Source organism: Calonectris borealis, chromosome 11, assembly GCF_964195595.1.
Source record: "Calonectris borealis chromosome 11, bCalBor7.hap1.2, whole genome shotgun sequence".
Classification (NCBI taxonomy): domain Eukaryota; kingdom Metazoa; phylum Chordata; class Aves; order Procellariiformes; family Procellariidae; genus Calonectris; species Calonectris borealis.
Genome location: NC_134322.1, coordinates 17,754,871 through 17,774,090, shown reverse-complemented (window position 1 = coordinate 17,774,090; position 19,220 = coordinate 17,754,871). Strand labels below are relative to the sequence as shown.

The 19,220-nt window shown below is 36.9% G+C and overlaps 1 protein-coding gene across 6 annotated transcripts in view; it reads left to right on the top strand.

The window, feature by feature from the left end:
- APBA2 (amyloid beta precursor protein binding family A member 2) overlaps positions 1–19,220 on the top strand; it is a 112,210-nt gene that overhangs the window by 81,642 nt on the left and 11,348 nt on the right. For 3 of the 6 annotated variants that reach the window (XM_075160254.1, XM_075160255.1, XM_075160256.1), the window contains 5 exons: positions 2,736–2,881; positions 4,235–4,270; positions 5,884–5,970; positions 14,107–14,292; positions 17,796–17,975. In XM_075160254.1, the coding sequence (XP_075016355.1) occupies positions 2,736–2,881; positions 4,235–4,270; positions 5,884–5,970; positions 14,107–14,292; positions 17,796–17,975 (635 nt within the window). The remainder of the gene's footprint in view (positions 1–2,735; positions 2,882–4,234; positions 4,271–5,883; positions 5,971–14,106; positions 14,293–17,795; positions 17,976–19,220) is intronic. The other 3 variants (XM_075160257.1, XM_075160258.1, XM_075160259.1) reach the window with 1 other exon arrangement.

Genomic DNA, 19,220 nt, shown 5'->3' with positions numbered 1-19,220 from the left:
TTATACATGATGTTGCAGAATTTGTTGCTAGTATAGTGATTCTGCAAAAAATCACTTTCTAATGCTGTGAAGAGATGATGAAACCATATCCAACCAAAAAACCCCAATCTTCAAAGAGTCCAAAAAAATAAAATTAAGATAATAAAATTGCTTAAAACTCTAGGTTATTTCCATGTTCAAGAAGTTTTTCAGACAAATTAGTTAAAAACACTATTGCTGTCACCAGACAGCCAAGACATGAGAAGAATTTTTTTTTTTTGGAACACCCATTAATTTCACAGACCCCTAAGATATGGTGGGGATTACTGTTTCATGCTCGGAGATGCTAGCAGTGTATACGTGAAAATAGATCTCTAAACATGTCTTTGAAAGGAAAGTATCTTTGACATAGCCTATCAATGACTTGAAAATCAAGACAAAAATGTCTTGCTCAAAAATGTACAGAGCACCGATATAACCAGAAGTGGGCCAAATTCTACATACTTGAAAATAATTGAAGAGAAAACAAGCTTTCCTGAGTTCAGCCAGAGCTTTTGGGATGGAAAGGAAGTAGATTAAGGGACTGATATGTTTTAAATAACCAGCACAACTTTTTTTGTTGACAAATCCTGCAGACACTTAGAATTTTGGTCTTTGCTTGATGTAGTAATGACTGTATTAGAATTTGTACCAAGAATTGCAATTTTACTTGTCTTCAGACACACAAAATATTTCAAGAAAATTAATCTAAATTAACTACTAAAGGAGGTTAGTTAAACTGATGGAAACATTATGTGGATAAGCGTATTTCAGAGTCAAAGCAACCTTGATTCAATTTAGCCTGATTTACTTAGCCTGAAGTGAATGAAGGAAAACAAAATTAAAGCCACTTTAAGTTTGAATGAGCGTGTTGATGCAGGTATCTAATGAAGTTTTGCTAACTTAACATTAAATTCACATCTTTAATTAATTTCCCTCTTTGCTACCCTTGAAACAAGATGTCAATATGATGCAACATTAATATTTTGTTGCATGCTGAAAGAAGTACAGATGCATGAACTCCATTTTGTGTGAGCATTGTTAGTTAATATCGGCTTTCTGAAGAGTGCAGGACGGGTATAAATACATATGTGTGTTTACATACTTCGATTACTGAGTTACAAAGACTGGAGGGGTTTTGCTGGGGGTTGACATTTCCAGCAGGCGAATGTGAGGTCTGCTTGAAGAAGAAAGTCACTTCTTTCAATCAATCAAGCTTATTTTCTGTTGGAAGACTTTTTCTAACTTAGAATGGGAAAATGAGGGATACAACTGCTCACTAAAAGATATATGTGCTATATATATATTACTATTTCAGTAAATTTCATCAGCATAGCATGCCGAATATTTTTCCTTCTCCACATATTAATCTTCCAGATTTGATTGATTGTAAATAAATTGAACTAATCCACTGTACAAGAAAACTTTTTTTTAAATTAGCATCTCCCTTCAGTGTCATTTTTTTGTCCTCACACACGAGATTGATATACTTCAAAAAAATGTGTTAGCAGCTTGGCAAGTTGATACAGCTCAAAGCAAATTTCCTTTATAAAACTGTTGAGGAACAGAAAATACTCACTGTCAAGAGATTTCAGCCAAACTCTGGAATGACTGTTCTTTACTGTTGATCTAATCAAGCTAGATGTAAAGCTTAACAGCTGAATAAAGAGGATGATGAGCATAGTCCCAGTATGATATAAATACTATCCTTTATTCTCTTCTTCCTGCCCCTCCTTTTTCATCCTTGGAAAGAAACAACTTGCAAAATACAAGTTAATGTTAGAATCTCAACAAAGTCACTATGTAATTAATACTAAATGTATGCAAAGTCATTTTGTTGAATGAAGGCTAAAATTTAAAAAATATCAAGATGTTTTTAAGTTCCACTATTTTTCTCTCTTGTTTAACATGAAATTTTTCATACTCTTTCCATGTGCTCCTTTTCCATAACTTCCTTCTGTGACTTCCCTGCTTTCAGAGGAAAAGGCTGTATGACCTATTGTGCAGATACCCTTGATGAGACTATGAACGTTTTATGAACTCCTCTACTGAAGCATGTTTCTCCAGTTCTCAGTTTATACAATCTGTACCAGCCTGGGAACTGTATTTTCTATCAGTCTCTGAATTCAGGCCTTACACACGACTAAACAGCATCACGATGCCTGCTTCTCTTGTTTCCTAAACTTTCTTAACTGTTAAGTTTCCTGGTGGACTTTTGCTGAAGCAAAGTACACCCTTGTGCCCATTGATCATCAGTATTTTTGCCAGAGATAATGTTTGGGGACTGTGCACTTCTACAAACATCTCAAAAAAATGTGGAAACACAAATCTGTATTCAAGCAGAAGTTTAGCTCACGCACTGTAACAGTCATACATACAAACAGTAAGAAAGTTACGATAAAGGAACCTATCAGCATTTCTGAAACTTGCAAATAATTCCAATGTGTTTATCAGTGCAGCACAGTAAAAATTTTCCAGTGATTTTCCTCTAGAATTCCACAATCAAACCATTGTTTTAAATACTGTATGTTCGGTTAATATGTTTTTTGGGGAAATAATTATAGGGAAAAACATCATTTATTTTGCACTGGATTTCTTCACCTGTTTCATATTAGAAAAGGTATTAAAAAGGTTGTTCAAGCCTCAATATCCTTTATTCAATTTCTCATTTCTCTATCCTCTTTTGAAAGGCAGTAACTGTAAATGTCTCATGTCAGTTCCAGGACCTTGTGAACCTGAAGACCTCATTGATGGAATCATCTTTGCAGCCAATTACCTGGGCTCTACACAGCTGCTCTCTGAGCGCAACCCTTCCAAAAACATAAGAATGATGCAGGCCCAAGAGGCAGTGAGCCGTGTTAAGGTAAGGAATTTTTATGGTTTATAGAATACTCTCTGATGCTTTGGCAGTTGATCTCTAAACAGTACAGGATCTGCAGCTTCAAACCTATTCTGAAGTGCACTTAGGTGAATATAGATCTAGTACTGTAAATACCATTACTTTCCAGTGCTTATTATGAAAATACATACAGCGTCTCTGAGGAATAAAATATAAATTATTCCAGAGTCTATTCAAAATTGTTTGGAAGCTGTATGAAGAATTCAAGTATTAAAGACAAATTGCAGACTGCAATTAGGAAATATTCCAATGGCAAAGTACAGGATATTTGTTTGACTGTTGTTTTCCTCTTATGTCACTTTAACTTACTACAAATCGTAAAGATTACTCTCAATATATTGAATTATTACTTTTTTAGGACAAGAAGATTCATTGCTTGTGTTTGGATTCATTCATTCATTGTGTTTGGATTTGGTGTTATTTACAGTGAACAATTTCTGTGTAAATAATGTTGCATAGACCGTTTCATACAGCTGTGTAAAAAAATGCTTTTTTTGGTTAATAATTCAAGTGGGAGATTTTTCTTTTACAAATTTTTGTGGATCTGCTGTAAATACTACATCTAAATAAACACATGGTTAGAAAGAGGTAGATTTAAATGCTAATAGAAAAATTATGTGCTTAGTCAGTAAAATATTTAATTGGTAAAAACTGCATGTTTTTGAAGGAAACCGGTTTGGGAAAATCATTTACTTAGCAAGAGACTGTTATGATTGATGATTGATTTGGCATTTAGAAATAAATGGAAGGCAAGAAAGGTCCAGTTCTTTAAACTTTGCAAACCTTTGAATTTCTGTTTAGCATATTGTGGTGTCTCAAGCAGTAAGTGTTATTGCAATTAACTCCCTAAAAACTGTTTCGTGTATTAATAGCGATGCTAATCTGTCAGGGATACTTGACTACTTTAGAGAGTCATGGAAGAGAGCTTGAGTTACATTTTGTTCAACAATTACATGTAGATGTATGATTAATATGGATAGAAAACCTTGAGTTTAAAATAGTGCATGTACTGTCATTTTAGACTGCTGTGCATATAGCAGGATAAATATTATGAGCAGCTGTTAACTGACAACACTCTTTGGTACCAATTTTTTTGTAATCAGTCAACAACATGCATAATGCCATTAAATCCAATTATGCTTGAGAACTGCTAAAGATATATACAAATCTTTCTTTCTTGCACATCCTTCTCCCCCAAATTTTTAATTTTTAACAATCTGGATTCATAGTCAAAGGGTTTCCCTGACTTCCCACACTGCCTTTTCTCTTTCTCTGTGTGTACATCTGTCTGCATTCTTTTTTTATGCTACTCCTCAGAGGATGCAAAAGGCGGCTAAAATCAAGAAAAAAGCGGTGTGTAAACTGTTTTTCTTGAATGCTAATGTTTACTCACATTTTTGTTGTACTTGTTCTCCATGGACTGTTGTGTCTTTCATTATGGATCCTCATAAAGTTGTCATTTTGGTTTCTTCTTTGTTAAGTAGAACACTGGATGGAATAAAATGAACTCATTTTCTTCATTGTTCATTTGCTGGAGTGCCTGTCTGCTGCTTTTCTTCTGTTGAATACCTGTGATTTGTTTAGTCCAGATATACAGCCAATGTTATCCAGGAGATTTTTTTTCATGTAACGCTTATTTTTATTTTACTAACCAAAGCAGCAAGATGTATTTCGTGTGCCTGTGACTTTCTATGTATTTATTAAATTACTGTTGATATTTAAAAACAAATAAAATAAATTTACCAGGTAGTAGCTGGAACAACTCATACAGGAGACATTTCACTCAGTTAAAAACTATACTTCAGTTAACTAAATACAGTTGACAAAAATATCACTAAAATTAAACTTGCTCTTTTTGATGGTCTTGGATGAAAGCAATGCAAGTAATCTCTGCTGAAGTATGTGCTTGCTTTGTATTTTGCTGGATGAGACTTAATTCAAATAAAATTAATCTGAATGAATTATAGGCACAGCTAAGCCTTTATAATTACAGAAAAGAGCAGCAAATACATCATTCTTCCTTGCACTGTTTCATCAAAGAACCAGTCTCTGACCTAGAGATTGATGCCTGCCTTGAGCACTGGGTGATAACAGTCTGTGGCCATTTTATTCTGAGGCTGCTAAATAGGGTGCTGCTAAATACCAGTTGCAATAGTGCACTGTGGCCTGGAGGAATCAACAGGTTCCTGCTGGAACTCAGAGTATTAGGTAAGCTCTTGGATGACACTACAGTGAGAGGTAGCAGCTGCTTTGCCACTTTCTCTCCTGTTTTCTCACATGGGCAGAGCCAGGACTCACACTTAGGAAACCATGTGGCATTACACTATAATCCCACTTGCTCTGTGACCATGTTTTCTAATGGGATATGGAACTGTTTCCCTAGTGAGCAGTGCTCAGAAGTTGAGGTCTAAAAGTCAGCTGATGGCTTTCTGTGATACGAGAGGAATATTAATTCAGGTCCTTATTTTCTAGAAAAAAACTAAACTAAAAATCTAAAAAAACCCTAAACCCCACCACAGCACTGAGTACCAGCTTGCACTTCTTTTGGTGAGCTCACTGAAGATGCAAGGGCTAAGCAGCTGATGGGGAGTAAGTCACTTTCTCAGTTCTCCTACTTTCTCAATTCCGGTGCCTCAAGTACTGAAGTGCATCGATGAGACAGTGGGGAAGAAACAGCCGTACTCTTTCTCCCGTTCTGGCTATAAATAGAGAATTTTAGTACTTGAGTTATCAGTCCCATGGGCTCCGAAAATTCACTCTTACCCACAAAATCAGAGTATGCTTCACTCTTTCTATGCAATAAATGCATTCTTTGCATGTATTTAGAAACACCTTTGAATAGCTGTCTTAGTAGTGGTTTAACGGTGCGATTGCCTCACATCACATTATGCCTGAAGCAATCAGTGAATTTGTCATTCTAAAGAAGAAATTAAAATTCCCCTTGTAACAAAGCATCTGTCTTATAGACTTCAGAGGGAGATTCCCAGGCCTTGACTGAAGTGGATCTGTTCATCTCTACACAGAGAATCAAAGTGTTAAATGCAGACACACAGGTAAGTTATGATTAAAAGTCTTCAAGAATAATGTTGCGGTAGATTGCACTCTTATACTATTAGAGGGAAACTTAACTAGATTTCATAGAATAGTTTGGGTTGGAAGGGACCTTTAAAGGCCATCTAGTCCAACCCCCCTGCCGTGGGCAGGGACATCTTCAACCAGATCAGGTTGCTCAGAGCCCCATCCAACCTGACCTTGAATGTTTCCAGGGATGGGGCATCTATCACCTCTCTGGGCAACCTGTGCCAGTGTTTTACCACCCTCATTGTAAAAATTTTCTTCCTATATCTGGTCTAAATCTGCCCTCTTTTAGTTTAAAACCATTCCCCCTTGTCCTGTCGCAACAGGCCCTGCTAAAAAGTCTGTCCCCATCTTTCTTATAAGCCCCCTTTAAGTACTGACAGGCTGCAATGAGGTCTCCCTGAAGCCTTCTCTTCTCCAGGCTGAACAACCCCAGCTCTCAGCCTTTCTTCACAGGAGAGGCGTTCCACCCCCCTGATCATTTTCGTGGCCTCCTCTGGACCCGCTCCAACAGGTCCATGTCTGTCCTGTGCTGAGGGCTCCAGAGCTGGACGCAGCACTGCAGGGGGGGTCTCACCAGAGCAGAGCAGAGGGGCAGAAGCACCTCCCTCGACCTGCTGGCCACGCTGCTGGTGATGCAGCCCAGGATACCGTTGGCCTTCTGGGCTGCGAGCGCGCATTGTCGGCTGATGTCCAGCTTTTCATCCACCAGTACCCCCAAGTCCTTCTCGGCAGCGCTGCTCTCAATCCCTTCATCCCCCAGCCTGTCTTGATACTGGGGGTTGCCCCGACCCAGGTGCAGGATATTTTGGATAAATTCATTGTTGTGGGAATATTCAGAAAGAGTAGCGTTAGATCTGCTATTGTTGTAACACTTGCCATTTGCCAATATATTAATACTGACACCAGTTTTGCTTATTTGATGTATTGGAAAATGTCTGCATGTTACTGAGACCTATAATTCAATTTAGGAAAAGATTCAAAAATCTTTCAGAATGCAAAGTTTCTCTGAAACAGTTTCAGTACCCAAATTTATGGTCTAACAGGGAAGCCATTTGCTGCTTTGACTAAGCTATTAATATCTTGCCATTTTTAACACTTAACCTCCAGTTTTTCCATAAATCACATCTGAGCTACCATCCTCTTTGCCTAAGGTAAATTATTCATATTAAAGAAGTAGATGGCAACCAAAGCAATAATTAGCCTCATCTAGGAATACATATATATATTCAATAAGAGACGATCTTCATAAGAAGGATTTTTTTTAAGGAATTTACAATTACGTACATATAATTTGTACATGGAGCCCAATATTTAGTATAATAATCTGACAAGATCTCTTAGACTTTGATCATACATACAGAAAGTCTTTAAATTTTCATTCTTATGAGAGGCTTTGAAAAGGGAAATTTTAGTGACGCTTTGCTTTAGTTTTCACTAAAAAAACTCCACTGTATGCAGATAGCAGCAGTTGAAAAATGGTAAGACCTCAAATTACATCAAAGAACAAACCATTTAGAAAGTGCTTAGTTAAGCTAGATACAGCCAAACTAGAAAATTCATCTTGTAGTATTTGGAAAAATGGTTGGAGTGACCTTATGCTATCCTTTCAATGATACTCTTCCAAAACTTATGACGGTAATATTTAGTCTTTTTTTTAGTAGCAGAACAGACCAAGGATTATAGGTAAGTTTAACTGTCAGAAAGATATCAAAACAAACAAACCCTTTTAAGCAGTTTATGAGTAGAGATGAGCAAGACTCAGCACAAATTTGTCAAAAGTAAGTTATGTCAAATCAATCGTTTTCTTTCATGACGGGGAATACATTTGTCCATGGCACAGAAGCAGCACACATCACCTATTGACTTAAATAAGGCTTTTATCTCATATAATATTTTCTAGATTATGTGATCTAGATACAAGAGATACAAGCAGGCTAAAAAAATTTCTGAGTAGTACTTATTTCTGATATATTGCCATATAGACGGCAATATAAAGAGATAGAGAGCAGAGGGAGACTCACAAGCATGTTTCTTTGATGTAGTACTGTTCAATATTTTCATAAACAACTTGGAAGATGAAAAGAGAAAATGATCATTGAACTTATATCTTGGTATATAAGATCAGAGTTCAGAAATAACACAGCTAACTGAAGAAATGAGCTGAAACTATAGGAGATATTTCAATAAAGAAAAATGTAGCACTCTACACGTAGGATTTAGTTTTATTTTCAATTAGTATATACTTTGGTTTTTTAACAATGCAAACCATGAGGCATCTACTTCTTCCGGACCTTTAAGAGAGCATTACTATCTTTAAATGTGAGGGTAATGATAGCATCTCCAGGAAATTGATTATTTTTCTTTTTAACGTAAGCAGATGTCCTTAATATGCCACTAGAACTCCCAAGAGATAGGGCCAGATGAGGAGTAGAATATCCCATCTAACATGGGCAGCAGTATTTACAATCTGCCATCCATAAATCGTCCTGATACTGCATTTCATCCATGGTAACCAATACCACTGTTTGTTATGTCTCAGCCTTTTTGTTTACCTCACGGTAAATGTGCATCATCCAGAGAGTATATTATCAAAGCTTCTGACTACTTTTTGCATTAGCAGAAAATGAAATGCTACTAATTATCAGTGTAAAGATAACTACAGACAGTTATGATAAATGAACAGCTACAGTTTATAGTTGGAATGTATGGCAGTAAATAGGTAAGTTCTCTTTGTTGAGTAAGGACTAGTCTTAGTGGAAGTCACTCTTTCCCTTCTTTAAATAGTTCAGCATTTCAGCTGAACACCAACCCTTTTAAGACTAAAAAAGGAAAGTTCTTTGAGGCAGACCATAAACACTTAGTCAAAGTAACTGTTAATCTTTTTCTCCTGATTCCCCTGAGATTTCTAGTGATATAAAATGCAATGCACCATGAGGAATGGTGTCTAGGATGAGCTATTCAACTAGATGAAAATAGCAATATTGGAAATTATGTTAATTACAAGCTCTCTGGCGTTTGCCCTGGTGGTTTTTTTTTTTTTCACAGTGGGTCTTTCAGAGAGCTGTAAAAGACTTATTCCCATGACTTTTTAGCATTGCTGTCAGCGTGCTTTTGCATTTTTGGCTTGGTATTATTTTTCAGTGCTAGTGAAGTTTCCTGACTGGTGTAATTACCGTAGGTCTATTTCAGCTGGTGTGGCAGCTGGCAGAGACAATCTGTTCTTTCATGGCTTTAACAGTTATATAAACCTATTTCTGCAGTGTGCCATCCACGTTTTAATCCATCTGTAGCGTTGTATAGCTCACATGAGGTAGCAGCTGATTTAAAATGTAAAATTCCCAGTTAAAAAATTACATGCAGCAGGGTTCAAAATGCTGAGTAGCACCAATAAGGTGTATTGCCACTTTAGAACAGAGCCAGCTCTGGTGATTCTGTTGCCCTCAGCAACACTAGGAAGTGGCACCCCTGCCACTTTTTAGTTGCTTATCATTCAGCCCAAGTTGACCACCTGTTTAGTATACGTGGTAGAAGCAACCTTAGGTTTGGCCACATGCCTGCTTCACGTGAGAGCAATTCTTCCCTGACTGCCACAGCTTTACGGGCTTGCAGTCAGTGCACGAAAACAGTATAAATATCACAGCATCCTCTCCCATCTTCTTGCTCACTCAGTGAAGAGAAGCTGGGAGTGAAGCAACTAGGAAAACTAGCAGAGCAAAAGATAGATATAGAGGTCACAAATGTGTATGTGCAGAGCCCTCTGGTAGACGATTGGTTCCATAAAATCTTCTGACTTGTTAGGCTGTCTAATTCACACTCCCACAGGACTACATCACTTGAAAGCTTGGAAAATGCTTAGGTTTTCCTCCTTCAGGTGTTCTTTGGGTTTCAAGAGGGACAACAAACGGGATTCTAAAAGAGTTCCTTAGAAAGGAAGGGAGATTCTGAGAAAGAGGAATCTGGACAGGAGAAGATAGAACAGGGGGTTTGAAAAAGGCCAAGAGAGAGGCTGAATTTCTAAGGACAAATATAAGGATGGAATGGATGGGATGAGGGAAAGAATAGAGAAGCAGATGGGCAGAGATGGAGAGATTCATGGGAAAGGAAGAGCAAGGATGAAAATGAAATAATGGTAATGGAAAATAGAGTGGAATGGAATATGGAGTGAGAAAGGAAAAAGTCAAGTCACGAGTAAGTCAAAAGTAAAGACGTTTACAGTCACTACATGTTATTTGCCTTATTCCTAATTGTATTTGCATTAGACAGGAAAAAGGTGGGAGGGAGTGGGGGAATGACTGCTTTCACCCCTATAAGGGGAAAATAAAAAAAAACCTTTGAGTAACTTCTGCGTGATGATACGGACAGAAAGACTTTCTTGGCAGGTGAGATTAAATGCATTCATTTTCCCAGTCCATTCACTCTTGTGCACACTGCATGTATGATTACAGCCTTACAGAATACTTAGCGCAGACTGCTGAAAAGCAATTATCTCTGCAGAAAAGCAATTATCTCTGCAGAACTCCAAGATCCTGCTGAGAGATGTCCATTATAAAACATTTTTCCATACTGAGAGAAGTGCTATAAATCCTACTGAGCCCCTGCAACCCTTAGAGACACCCCCCCAAACCATCTCTTAACCATCATCACTTTTCATAGTTTAGGGATAAGCATAGAACATTTTATTTCAAGCCTGAGAAGAATCATTACAATAATTTTATTGGTAGTGATTCTCTTCAGTAAGACAGGTGGTTCTAAGAAACAATGATTATTTGTATTTTTCTTTCTCTGTCAAGTTAAATTGTACTGAAATTCTTGAAACAATTACTCTTGTTGACTTGAGGAACAATCTTTCTCTCTTAGGCCTTAGAGATTTGTTCAACTAATGGTAAACTAATACCTAGCTGTTTATATAAAGGATGCTGCTGCTTATATAAATTATGAAAATCGTGTATTATCTCATACGACATTATAGGGTTTTTTTGAAGATCAGATATCAAGGGAAACCCTGCCACTACAGACACAGCAAGGAGGGTATCTCAGTCATCTAATATGATTGAGTTAGATGAAAACTGACCTTATGCTGCTCAGTGGGATATTCTGATACATATCAAGAGCCACTAGCAAATGATTTAAAAAAAAAAAAACAAACCACAAAAGGCCTTCTTAGTTAAAAAACCAAACCAAAACAAACAACAAACCTGTAGTCGATTTTTCTTTCTTCACATTAGAAATATCCATATATATATCCAAGCAGATGCCAAAAGCAGCAGAGACAACCTCTTGGCAAAGAACCAAAGATATATTAGACACCAGAAAGCAATTTACTGACTTAAAACTAATAGAGATCACAAAGTAAAGTGAAAAAAATTGATTCAATAATCAATTTTTTTTAATTCCAATTCAGGCAGAATTTAGTGGATGTTTTTAGCTGTTCGGGTCGGGGCAGGTGGGGAAGGGGATATCCTCAGATAGTTTGGCCAATAAAACTATTATTCTTCTGGTTGTTCCCAATTTGAGCAATAAATAAAAGTCTGGAAAACCCTCCAAACTGACCAATGACACCAGCAAGAAGGAATTTTCAGATGGGCCCTTTCTGTTTCTTTAAGAAGAGAACAGTTCATCTCTACAATAGCAAAATATGTAAAGAAATGATGGAAAACAAAGCTAACAAAGCATGGTTTGGAGGCACTTTCTTGGTCTTTATTTCAATAGAAAGCTTTATCTTAATTAAAATAACTACTTAGCATAAGGTTTTAAAGTAAGCAGCATCCAGTTGAAGAAACCTATAAAGCTCAGGTTTGAAATGTCCCATAAAAATAGGATTTGGACTCTTTTTTGCCTTAAAACAAGGATGTTCAGCCAAGGGCAACAGATTGGATTCAGTACAGCACACCAGCCACATCTGAGAGCTGAACTAATTACCCTGGCAGCCTGATACTGAAATTACCTCTCATGAGCCTCCTGCAGTCTTCTCTTTGTCACACAAGAAGTGCACACATCGTGTGGCCCTTGTAACAGGACACAGGCATTTCACTCGCATGTCGGGAAAGTAGAGTCTGGCTTTGTTTGAAACTGAGAAGGAGCAAAGGCTGACTGCTCCAAATACAGAGGACGAGCACCTCAAGTCAGATGGTGATATGTGGGCAGTAGTGGGGTGAGAAGGGACAGCACAGTCACATAGTGAAGAGCAACATACAGTCCTTGAATGTCTCCTCAGGGAAAAATGTAAATCATCACTACTTAAAGTACCATTTTATGGCTTCTATGGGTCCTTATAACGAGGAGGCTTTTTCTTATATTTTGTCTAAATTGTCAAAATATCTGCCGGATAAGCATTACTAACATAAGTTATATTAACTTTTTTCCCTAGGAATTTCTCTTCCTCCGTAATTATGCACAGACTTCAGTAATAGTGATTTTTTCAAGGCACTTAAAGGAAATACAGTCAATCAAATTACTTGATTGCATGAGCATTCCTAAAACTCTCATTTTAAACCTAAAAGTTTCTTACCATTGCGGAACAGCTTCCATAGCAACACGCCTTTCTGGGAACTTAGAGAAGTTGTGGCTTTTTATTTATTTTTATTTAAAAAAAAAACTAAAGGAGAAATCAGGTTGCTCATACAGTATCTTGAATAAAACCTGTATGAAGGTACAAATAATTGTCTGAAACATTAGTGTGAACAAGTATATAATTCTCTTTGTCTTTGCAGTCCTAAATATATCAAAATCCTTTGAAATTATCACTATAGCAATGTCACATACATTGTTTTATTAAAATAACATTATTTTACATAGAGAAACCTTTTAATGAAAATGAGATGGCTAGCTGTTGAGCCATGTTAATTTATTCATACTTAATGCTGAGTTCAGAAATAATAAAACTTACTACAAGTGCATAGTTAGTAGTGCACAGAAACTGTTATAAAATGTCCTTGAAAGTTCTTCCTTCTGGGACCTCATTGCTCTTTTCTATAAGAAACAATCGATAGAAGCATGGACTGGAGATGGAAACAAAACATAAAATAGTAATATCTGAAATAAAACCAGTTTAGTGACAACAGATCCTTCTCTGACCACAAATATGCGCTTTCATTTGTCGAAGGCAACTCAATACTTAATCAAAGCCACTGAATAATGATATATTCCTGTGGGAAAAACATTTGGAAATAGTAGGTTGGGATTTCCCTGCTAATAGCAGAAAGTAAAATAAGAATTTAAAAGGCTAAAGTAATTAAAAGGATGCAGAGCTCAGGGATTTGAGATAGAGGCAGGAAGTTTCAAGACTTTTTATATTTAGTACTCTTCATGGTGTTCTTACATAAGAAATGTTCATCAGGATGAAGCTTGGACAGGTTTCCACTTAAAATCATTCTCACAGGCAATGGCTCTTCTGAGTTGAGTTCTCCCAGCACAACTGAATTGGCAGTCTAATGACATTGATTGGAATAGGGTTTTGACTGTGAGCCCAGACACTAGACCAGTTCCCTCCAAACTGATCGGAGATACGTAGGTAGCCAGAAAAAAGTATTAAAAATTCTGCCTACAGAGAAGGTGAAATACTGCCTTCATAGTTCTTTACAAAGAAAGTAAGTATCACTTTGATGTATATGAGAAAATTTTACCTTAGATATTATTGCTATTATAGGCCATGATAAAAAAAAAAAATATCAGGAAATTATAACATTTTCTCATATACATATGACTTCCCTAACACTTGTTCTGTTATTGTGAAATGCATCTGCTTCATTCAGCAAAACCAATACAAAAGGGAAACATAATTTTCCAACAGCATGAAAATGTTTATAAAACATTAGTATGTTTTACAGTATTGCTTTATTGCAATTATTGCTTAATTATTGCTTTATAGTAGCAACCATGTTGTATTTGCTCAGGCAACACTTGTATTGAAGCCAATTTCTTGAACAGCCACTATGTCTTCAGTTGGAGTTCAGCCCCTGCGTAGGGAATGTCAGATCTGGGCCCATAGAAAGTGCGTCTGTAGCTTTTGTCATTCTCAAGCAATAGGCCATCAAGGAGAGGGAAGACGCAGCATTTGTAGAATAACAGCAGGCATGAAGAACGACTTTATTTCTCTTTGTTTTATGTAGGAAACAATGATGGATCATGCACTGCGCACAATCTCATATATTGCCGATATTGGTAACATTGTGGTTTTAATGGCGCGGCGCCGCATGCCAAGATCAGCTTCTCAAGACTGTATTGAAACAACACCTGGTGCACAGGAAGGAAAAAAGCAGTACAAAATGATATGCCATGTCTTTGAATCAGAGGATGTAAGTAAATGAAATTAAATTTATTTAAGCAATGTATGTCATTTAGAGAATCTCTGAAATTACATCTAATTTCTTGAATGAATTTTTGTTGTCACTAATCTTTTCTGATTGAAGCTACAGGTAATCTGTGGAAACACTAGCCAGTTGTTTGTCCATGTTCATGTCTCTTTTCTGTCTCCACAAATTCAGGTCGCAAATTCGTGTCTCCCCCTCAGTCCCAAAATATCTACTCTTTGTCTCACGTGTTATAGAATCATTTGCGTTCTTTCAACAATGCTTCTCCAAGTGCTTTAGTACCTAATTATTCGGAGTTGTCTGGAAGTCAGTGGCCATTCATGGCCAAAATTAATTTATGGGATATCAAATTGATCATTCATCCTGGATTGGATCCTTTAGTTCAGCAGGTTGGCACAGAATAACACACACAAGTCTCCAGACACTTGGCGATGAAGTGGAACCGTTCTGGATCTCTTTCAAACTGAAGCCAAGTTGCTGAGAACATCTATCACCTTGGCGGGCACAAGGTTGCCCTCTACCCAGTCCTTACTCCCTTACGGCTTACTTACCTGTAGTTGGTATACGTACTCTCAAACATGCGACTTGATCCCTTGACGTTTAAGACACATTCAGCTGTTTATTTTTCAGTTCTCTTTTTTCATCCCTAGCAAAGATTATGAATTAGAATTTTTATATAAATGCAACAGAGCTAAGAAAGTTTAGTTCTCTATATTTATAGGAATTTTTCTTCACCGCCAGAAGAGTTTAGCAATTCTTAAGTAAAAGGCTAGGGAGAGCTCACTCTCACTACTCTCTCAGAACATCTATACAACAGGAAGCATAATTTCAGTTCATTTTATGCCATAAGATACTCTGAAATCTAATACCATATTAGCCCTAAACCACTTTTTGTTAAAATTCCATTTAAAAAAGGAGTGACCACTTCAGAATTCAGGTTCTAATTTTCGCTTGCGTCAGAAATACCAAAAGATGAAAGAACTTGGAGCAATTCTCAAAATAGGATTGCAGAAGTAGTGGTTGCAAAAAAGTTCCATACATCTCTGCTGCATCCTGTTTCACCCCTGTGAAAAGTGCTGGCGTGCCATGCCCTCACCTCTTGTGGCAAAGGAAGATAACCTTGCTTTACTGCTATTGTACATCCAGGTTTGTTTTTGTAGCGAAATAGATATTTGTGTCTGAAGTGGCTGACCAGGGGACTTCAACCTAAAACATTTATGGAAAAAAATACCAAGCTAGTAAAACAGAAAAAGCAAAATATATTGTCTGTTTCTAACTTGACAGTTGAGGTACAGGTATTAGTAATAGGCAGTACTAAACATTTCTGACCATCGTTATATTGGAACAGCTTTAAATATAATTTCTGTCATACCAATTAAAAAAAGAATTGAGTTCTTCGGTTCAGACAGTCACAACTCACAGGTTGCATATTTTTTGAGCTAAGCAATCATTTTCATTATTTTAAAGTAATTAAGCCTGTGAAGGAAAAATGGCATCGTCTAAAGGTTAGAGTGCTAGATTGGGATTGTTCTCAAACATAATATCTCAGCTCTGCCACTGCTTTGCTGGGGTGACCTTTTCAAGCAACTAATTACATCATCTTTAGGTTGTACATAATGCTGAAGACTTTCATAAATGTTCATAAAAACTTGGGAGATATAGATGAAATTAAGTTGCAAGAACTGGCTGTTACTAGCAGTAATAGAATAGAATATGACATCTAGACATGTTTGTTTTGAGAACGTAGAACGGAGGCAAAAGCAAAGGACTAACTACAGAGACAGCAATGGCACTGGAGATCGTGGTATTTGGCTGCCTGTCAGGTTAAACCACAACAAGAACTCAATAAGGACTGGTGATAAACTTTAATAATGGAACGATATAAAAACGTTCTTGATGACTTCTGTACTACTGTACTACTACAAACCTCTAGGTATATTGATAAGATTTGAAAAGACATTTTAAAATTGCACAAAATTGGAGGAACGATGTGTGACTGGCTAGTCTAATTATGTCCTTGATTTTCTAAAATAATTTTCCAGTCAAGCAGATTGGTGTTTTTATGTACTGCAGCACATATGAAATAAGAAAACCACCTTTTAGCATCAAAGAAAGCACCGTGTATCTGATTGCAAGAAGATTTAGATTTACAATGTTATCCAGAAAACCCTATGCATTCATAATGCATTTAGCATGTACCTACTGTCTAAGAAAGTGTGTTGCATTTCCAGAATAGTTTTATAAGTTTGATTAGTAATATTTTTAGGGAGTTATGTTGTAAGATGCAATTAACCCCTCCTCAGATCATTGGGAGTTACTCATATCCCCTGACAGAATACAGTACCTGAAAACCACAAATGTATGAAACTCAACGTGGCATTCTCCTGTGAGCTGCAGTAAACTCAGAACAGGAAAATAAAGAAAAAATTCAAGTGTAGAAAAAGTTGACAAATTCCTTTTACTTATCTCCACCTCTGTTTCTCTGTGTTCCAATGCCATCTAGTGGAACAAGAAAGTAAATTTTGCAGCAGTTCAATAATTTTTTAATTAGTTGACTTTTGCAGTGTGCTGAATTTGCAAAGTTGTTAGTATTATCATCATCATCATCAGTTTCTATAGATTTCTTTCTAATGTGTATATATTTCTGACACATCCAAATACCAGTCACTGTAATGCTTCATTAATTGTACTCGCTATACAGCCCACTGTAATGGGAAGTCACCTTTTATTGCATACTGTAGTAAAATGCATACGCAGGTAAGTGCTCCAAAAATTAATAAAGACACAGGGGATTTTGAGGAGTTGTTCTTAACATTAACAAGCTATAATCATGGCTCTGGCTGCATTCTTGAAAGCATCCCTGACATTGCTAGTCAAGGTGTTAATGGGAATAGCTATTGTAGATGGGCAATGGGTAAGTAGGGCTATTACTGTTTTGCTGGGAATATGAGACAGGTAGCATGGCAGTAATAAGAGAGCAGATGGTTTTGTTGAAGCAGTGTTTTCAGTCCTATAAAACCAAGGTGGAGAAGCAGCAGGTGACATGACAACCAAAATCATCAGTGCATACATGTCTGTGAAGGCATGTGCAAGCAGAGCATCCATTCTCTCATCACTCCTGCAAATATACTGTGATCAGAAGCAGCGTTTGTGACAGTATTTCTGTAAGCTCTGTTCCATATTGGTACAAAGCCAGTACTCTCCAGTGTTTATTGGAACGAGTACATAAATAGCATATGGCTGCTTGCTACTGCAATGTACTGATGAAAGGAGATCAGCAGGGTTTTTAAATGGAGTTTGCAATCTGATTTTGGATGTAATGGAGTCTTTCTGTACAACTGACCTTAAAGTGACTTTATATCCATACTAACTTTACAGGATCCTTTATTTTGACTCTCTTAAAACCCAACCTCTCTTGTTTCTTATGGTTTCAATGGTAAACTGTTTGTCACTGCTTTCTCTGAGCTGTGTTTTGTTCTACATTCTAGGCACAGCTGATAGCTCAGTCAATTGGTCAGGCTTTCAGTGTGGCTTACCAAGAATTTTTAAGAGCCAATGGAATTAACCCAGAGGATCTCAGTCAGAAAGAATACAGTGACATCATCAATACCCAAGAGATGTACAATGATGATCTCATACACTTTTCCAATTCAGAAAACTGCAAAGAGGTAAACTATTTTTGGAATTTCGTTTCAGATTGATCCATTTTTTCAGAGGAATGTAGTTCTCATGGAAATATCTTTGGCATTTTAAGGATGACTTTACATCTCAAGATGTGTTGCTTCATCAATACTGTGCTACTAAAAGCAGCTTTATAAGTTTTTGGAATTTCTTCTTTTCATTTTCAGGGTCTTTCTGCTTCCATTGATCAAAACAGTGATAAAGTACATTTACATCTGACATAGATAAGCTCTGTGCTTCACAGTACACAGTGTAAGGTGTGTTTATGTTTTACCAATGTATTGATACAGAAAGAGAGATGACAATCCATTTCAATGCATGTTGTAAATGATGTCTTACTTAATAGATACAAGGACCAGGAGTCCAGGATGCTGTGGCACTGAGCAGGCCAATTTCTCTTCCTCTATTAGAACACCAGCAAAACTGCCACGTGAAATGGAGTTTCACACTCATAATGCATGAAAAGGCAAGAATTTCCCTTAAGTGCCCCAAATTACATAAGTGTAATTATTTACATTTGATTTTGGACGTAATGGATTCTTTCTGTACAACAGCCATATATTTCACATTTTACATTTCATACAAAAGTCACTGTAAAACTGGGCATTCCAAATGAGAATGCAGCTGGGCAGTTGCACCCAGATTCTGCTTTGTCTTATATTGCTGCAGTGTGATAGGGATTTGGCCCATGTTCCAAAGGTCAGAGTTTCTATGCTGAGCCCTAACGCAATCTTACTTTGAGATGAACTGCAAATTGCTTAATCCTTCAGTCACAGCTTTCCTACTTACAGTCATTTTTTCTAGCATTACAGGTTCTTTTTTACAGCATGTGTGTTCTTGGGAAGAGAGCATATTTCACCTATACCTGCAGATAGAAAGGTTATGATTTGATGTGTATTTTTATACACCTGCAGTCATTAGGTATCAGTAAAGTGTTTTCATGTGCATATAAGCGTGACGAAGTATTTCTCTTGTAGCAAACAAGGGAAAATTCAAAAATCTTGGTTTAACTTAGAATCGGAACAGAAAAATACGAATGTGTCACATTTCAAAGTGATTAAAAAGGTCATTATTTTTGTGGCACCTTTGTTTCTAATTCGTTTATGAATGTTTGAACGATGACAGAGTTGTGGCATACTGGTTAATTCAAAGCCTCGATAGATAGCTTCAGCAAAAGTCAGCTGGCCTTCGTGATTCCTGTAAGTACGGATGTCCCTATCCTTCCACATTTG